The 6128-nt window shown below is 43.0% G+C and overlaps 1 protein-coding gene across 1 annotated transcript; it reads right to left on the minus strand.

The window, feature by feature from the left end:
• Positions 1 to 1473: 1473 nt before the first annotated feature.
• On the minus strand, positions 1474 to 5320 carry LOC147465758 (uncharacterized). The gene is made up of 4 exons (XM_086521616.1): positions 5296 to 5320; positions 3848 to 3954; positions 1797 to 1875; positions 1474 to 1712 (listed from the first exon to the last, which is right to left on the minus strand). Exons 1-4 carry the CDS (start codon positions 5296 to 5298, stop codon positions 1665 to 1667), a joined length of 237 nt encoding a protein of 78 aa, XP_086377742.1. The 5' UTR covers positions 5299 to 5320; the 3' UTR covers positions 1474 to 1664.
• Between the last annotated feature and the right edge of the window lie 808 nt (positions 5321 to 6128).

Raw genomic sequence — 6128 nt, forward strand, 5'->3', positions numbered from 1 at the left:
CCATGAATGTTGGAACCGTTGCTAGCACCTACTTCACCGCTAGCACTATGCCCACCGCTTGGCCCCACCACCATAGCACTATTGCCACTACCATACACTACTAGAGAGCCAACAAGACAGAGCAAGCAAGCAAGTTCCACCCAGCTTCTCTCAGTAAGGACGAGCTTGGTAGCTTAAGTACGCTGAGGGGCATGTTGAAGATGTGTATTTTGGCTCTCTCTCTCTCTCTCTCTCTCTCTCTCTCTCTATATATATATATATATATATATATATATATATATATAGCCCAGATTCACCGTTGAAGGAAAGTGCAAGGTATAGACCCATGGTAGTCACCCACAAGACGATATAACCATCAGTTCCATCATGCATAGTATTGACTAAATACCACGACATCCCCACTAACATCGTCAGTGCCCAATAGTGGGTGTAGAACTAGGTATTAACATATGCTCCCCAACACAACACACACCACACGCACACACATGAGCATACATCAACACAAAGTTCAACGTACTGAGTTTCTGTCATGACTCTGGAGATCAAGGGCAGACTCAGTAATAATGAAGCCTAGCACTAAAAGAAGCATGAAATCGAAAAAATTAGCACAAATGAGGTAGTTGATAGGGCATACGCACCACAAAAGATAGAAAGAATTAGCACAATATCAACTGGTCGTAACTCGGACAAAAACTTCACAATGTGAAGTTTGCATGTCCGCTATACGACTAAAAAATATACCTAGATAAGCCAAGATTCACCCTTGAAAGAAAGTGCAAGGTATAGACCCATGGTAGTCACCCATAAGACGATATAACCATCAGCTCCATCATGCATAGTATTGACTAAATACCACGACATCCCCACTAACGTCGTCAATGCCATAGTGGGTGTAGAACTAGGTACTAACATATGCTCCCCAACACAACACACACCACACGCACACACATGAGCATACATCAACACAAAGTTCAGCATACTGAGTTTCTGTCATGACTCCGGAGATCAAGGGCAGACTCGGCCATAATGAAGCCTAGCACTAAAAGAAGCATGAAATCGAAAAAATTAGCACAAATGAGGTAGTTGATAGGACATACACACCACAAAAGATAGAAAGAATTAGCACAATATCAACTGGTCGTAACTCGGACGAAAACTTCACAATGTGAAGTCCTGCATGTCCGCTATACGACTAAAAAATATACCTAGATGAATCCAAGATAAGCCCAGATTCACCCTTGAAGGAAAGTGCAAGGTATAGACCCATGGTAGTCACCCACAAGACGATATAACCATCAGCTCCATCATGCATAGTATATATATATATAAGAAATAACACAGCTTGTCCTGCAATCAAACAGCTGTCCTGCTACATTTTGTGCATTTAAACCGCAAGGAAACTCCATTGCTTGCAAGTTACTGTAGCAATTAATGGTTAACAAAGGCGGAAACAAAAGACGTTCACAAGGGAAGAAAGAGAAAACAGATAAGATCAGATCTGTTAAAATTATAACTTCGGCAACAAGAAAACAGCCGTCGGCAGACTTTAAAACAACAGGATCTGAAGGTCTTGAAAAGGTAAATTAGCAAGGCTTCTTTGGTGCATGCACCCTTTCTGACTGATACTCAAAATTTTCTAAACCATCTACATTGCCTCCCTTTTATCAAACATACACCCCGGTCCATAAGAGGAGGAATAAGGACCCAAATCCCTGCACAGATAAATTGCTGGTACACTTAGCAGTTGACATTAGCACCCAAAGAACAAACCGATAAGGCAAATGATAAAGACTTACCAAAAACAAAGAAGCAACACCACTGGTCAAAAGCTCGTGCACAAGGCTCCTACTAAACTTTGAAGTTGTCACTTCATATCTGAGAGCAACAAAATGCTTGTTCATCATCAGTCTCTAAGATATATACCTTCATGACGTCAAAAAAGTCTAGCACCTTACGAATTATAAGAGAGGGTAAAACACTCACGATGACACAAAAGCAAGGGATACAAGAAGAACGGATAAAGAAAAAAATCACCTTATTTGTTTCTAAACAAAAATAGATAAAAATAAACCATTATTCACTTGAAAATGCTTTTGAAAAAGGTATATGCGAAGTACGTTAAGAGGACCTTACTTGACTGAAACTTTCAAACAAGTACTGCACTATAAGCAATCACAACAAGGATACATGTTCATTTTCAGCTGTCTAATATAAAGCAGACTATAACAGGATGTGCAACTGACTGCTCAAATTAAAGAAATTACTATTAACACTGATCATGATATGCATGGGGTTGGACAGAAACTACCATTGACGAAATGCTTATGCTTTATTAGAGCAAAGATTGATCTCTGCATGATTGCAAAGATTATTAATTTATATATCCTAATACTTAAGGATAGACATAAATATGTTTATGGCCTATAAACGGTGCAAAAGTACAAGCTGCATACATTGTATAAGCGTGATATGCGAATAAAGGATCAAACCGGTGCTTATCCCTTCCAAATATTAGCCATGTTACATGGTCGGGCAAGGCCGCGACCATCGGGCAAGAGCCACGCGTAGGCATCACCATGGCCACCTAATTGATGCACCACATGCAGGGAACGACGGAGAGAACTCGTAGCAACCAGCTAGGAACCTCCTCCTCGGGTGACCCACCCGAGGAGGAGGATGCACCCAAGTGTCCAAGGGCAAGAGCCCTAGCAACGTGAACACCGAGTGAGCACAAGGTGTCCCTCTAGAGTATGACCCAATGGGGGATTTGAATCCACAACCCGTAGGTTGAGAGGCCAAAGCCTTACCATTAAACCAACTCTTTGGGGACAAGTGCGTCTCCGCTGCAGAGCACCCAGTCCATGCATACTTCTACTCTTGTTGCAGCAACTTGAACTATAGGCCAAGCAGTTGTTAGAGGCTGTTGACTTTCCCAACCTTGATAACGCTTTCCAAAGGCTCACCGGCCCTTCTGACTTCCTTTGGTGGGCTATAGTGGTTGAAATACACAAGATAACAATACCACTATTTAACGGTCCCTGAACTCTAAAGAACTAACCTACCAAACTAGTGTTTCCCCTGTTCACTTTCACATCAAGCACGTGCTAGACGTTACTGAGCTCCAATACACGTGGGGTAGCAGCTTCATCTACCAGAGTGTGACGTCTACATTGTAGGAGAGGAGACCGAGTCTAGAACCCGATCAGCGGATGGGTGTCCAATGTCTGGGTGGAGGTAGTGTGAACCCAACAATCTGGATGGTCACTTACAAAAGGAGGCCAAGGCGTCATTTGTAGACAACGACCTCGTGCATGCCTAGCCAATGCCAGCTGGCGGTCATCGTCTATAAATAAGGTAAAAGACCAGCCACATTGGCCGCCAACCGTCCACCTGGATACTTGACACCGGTGTCCTAGACTCTGTCTCCACTCCTATGATGTGGACGTAACACAGAGCTACAAATAAGGGTTGCAACCCAAGACAAGCTCCACCGCCAATGTTCACCCTCAGAAGTAAGCAATCAATCAAAGCTACATAACTGTGTGGTAACCTCCTAAATAGTCAACAATGAGTCAAGATAAGTATAACTGTGAGACAACCTCCAACGTAGGCTGGAACGTATCAAGGTAATGACCCTCAGAATAGGAACACGGGCGTTCAGGATATCGTGGAATGCCATCCACTTGAAAACTTCTGAATACCTTTGCACATTGAGACCTTACTCCTCCATAAATTTCAGAATTTTTCGTTTACTTGAAAAACACTAACTTATTAAATCTCTCTTTCAATCCACAATACATTCATTAAAAATTACAAAAGGACAGTGAACGGAGAAGTATTGACTCACATAAAAAAGTAAGCTGCAACCATAAGGCCGACAGTGAGAAGAGAGATAGACAAGAATGGGTACAGGCCCTCAGGCACTGGACTGTATAAGGCGGTCCCTGCATCGGCCTACATCACAAGAAGAGAAACTTACACAATTGGTAAAAAATTAAGTTACAAAAGGGTTTAAGAGTGCACACTCGGTTTAATTCATTTTTTACATAATTCCACAAACAGTTCCCATTTTGCTCATCCCTCTTAAAGAAAAGAGAGGAAGAAAGACCTCATTCTTCCACTCCAAGAATAGAGTCCCCCAAAATGTACTGAGTGCATGTATACCTTAACTAGGAACACCATTGCTTTTTGCAACACATCTTGCAAACCTCTGTTCGAATGAATTAATCTCGCTTGAGACTCATAAATCAGAATATTGTGAGTTCCCCTTGGACCCTCTTAAAAAGAAACACAGTTATCTTCACTCAGGGTGCTACAAAGCATGTTGCCAAGGGCTTTTGAACACAAGTGATTCCTCCTTTGGTAACGCCACCTAGGATAAGGATCATATCCTGATATTGTTCCACCACGTGTTACTTTGTGGTGGAATGGCGGAATGCCTAGGCATGGCTTCTGCTTGCTGAGGCATGGAAAGGGAGGTCCAACCCATGTATAGGACCCCTTGGCATGTTTGAAAAATAAAAAACCCTAGAAAGGAATAAACACATCCCAACACAAGCGAGCGTTGTCTACAAATACAACAGTTTCTCCACACAATACATTCATGGTCCTATTATAAATCTTCACACAATCGGGTAGTGATGTCATGAAGCATGATCACATTTCTTTGTTTAAAGTACTGATGGTACAAGTGCATCAATCAGATTGCTGTTGCTGAATTTCCTGATGGTGTCATAAAACTAGAAGACCGGCTGTGACTGTTATCAACACACGACTCTTCTGACAGAAAAACAAATTAAATCTTTTTGATTTCTCGTATGCGTGTTCACAAAAATGGCATACTGTCATTATGATCTCTTGACGGCTGTTCCCACACTTTTGACAAGAGGGAGAGACCGTGCAAAATCTCCAGGCCATCTCAAGGGGATGGGTTTTCCAAAATGCATACTAACACAGCACAGACAGCTCAAACTTGATTGCCCTTCATAAGGCATGCTTTTTAACGCAATACAATGCAGTGCTGAACACAGATCTTAGCCTAGGGGCCGTATATCACTGCGTTGTGACACAGATCCAGACACCACGTTAGGCTAATCCAAACAATGAAGCAGAAACCGTTGAAAGCTAGCGCTCGCTCGCTCTCTCTCTCTCTCTCTCTCTCCCTCCTTCCTTCCTTTGTGTGTGTGTGTGTGTGTGTGTGTGTGTGTGAGAGAGAGAGAGAGAATGACACGCTCCCTCATAAATCATCGATCATCAACAGTACCCTTGCAAAATGCAGAGAAAAGAAGAGCTCACCATTTTCGCCCGCTGGTGAGAAAGACTAGTGTAGTGTACGCCTAGAAATATATTTAAAGAGGAAAGTCGAACGTGACTTGTTGAAAGTTTTGACTGATTGTTGCTTAAAATCTATTACGACTAGCTTGTGCGACCCACATGCGGCGGGTCTCGCTCGCTCTTACTAATGATAGAACGATAAGGCCTCGAGTGGTGCTTAGGCATGCCAACTCTATCTACATAAGTTGTATATATGGACACACACACACACACACACACAGAGAGAGAGAGAGAGAGATGTGCTTGATGTCTTTCTCTCTTGCTCGTAAATGATGGCGCCCTTTCTCCCCGTCTATCTATTTAATTTGTCAACCAAGGCAGTGCCGAGCACGACGTTTTCTTTCAATAATACCTGACGGGATTTGACTCTCTCTCTCTCTCTCTCTCTCTCTCTCTCTCTCTCTCTCTCTCTCTCTCTCTTGCGTTGTCTCTTGTATCGTTGGCTACAGTGTACACTGCTTGACTGTCGGAGGTAGGAAAGAGTGCTACGTGTTCGGGGGGAATGCCATTAATCTAGCTGATTCTGTGCTTGGTCGAGGATCAATTGCAAGGCTTCCCCATTAGCGCCTCTAAGAATTTGACATTTTGGGTGCCTCGAAGAATACAAAATTGCCATGAAAACTATTGGAGGTGCAATAGAGGTAGAGCTGAAAAGCAGTGGTAGAGAGAGAATCCATCGCTCCATTGAGCTAAGTCTTCCTGGCGCAGCTGGAGCTGAAAAGCAAGGGTAGAGAGAGAATCCATGGCTCCATCAAGCGAAGTCTTCCCAGTGGTTGAAGGGAGAAGCTCCTTGA

This window comes from Adiantum capillus-veneris, chromosome 1 (genome assembly GCF_014529385.1).
Source record: "Adiantum capillus-veneris isolate H3 chromosome 1, ASM1452938v2, whole genome shotgun sequence".
NCBI classification, from domain to species: domain Eukaryota; kingdom Viridiplantae; phylum Streptophyta; class Polypodiopsida; order Polypodiales; family Pteridaceae; genus Adiantum; species Adiantum capillus-veneris.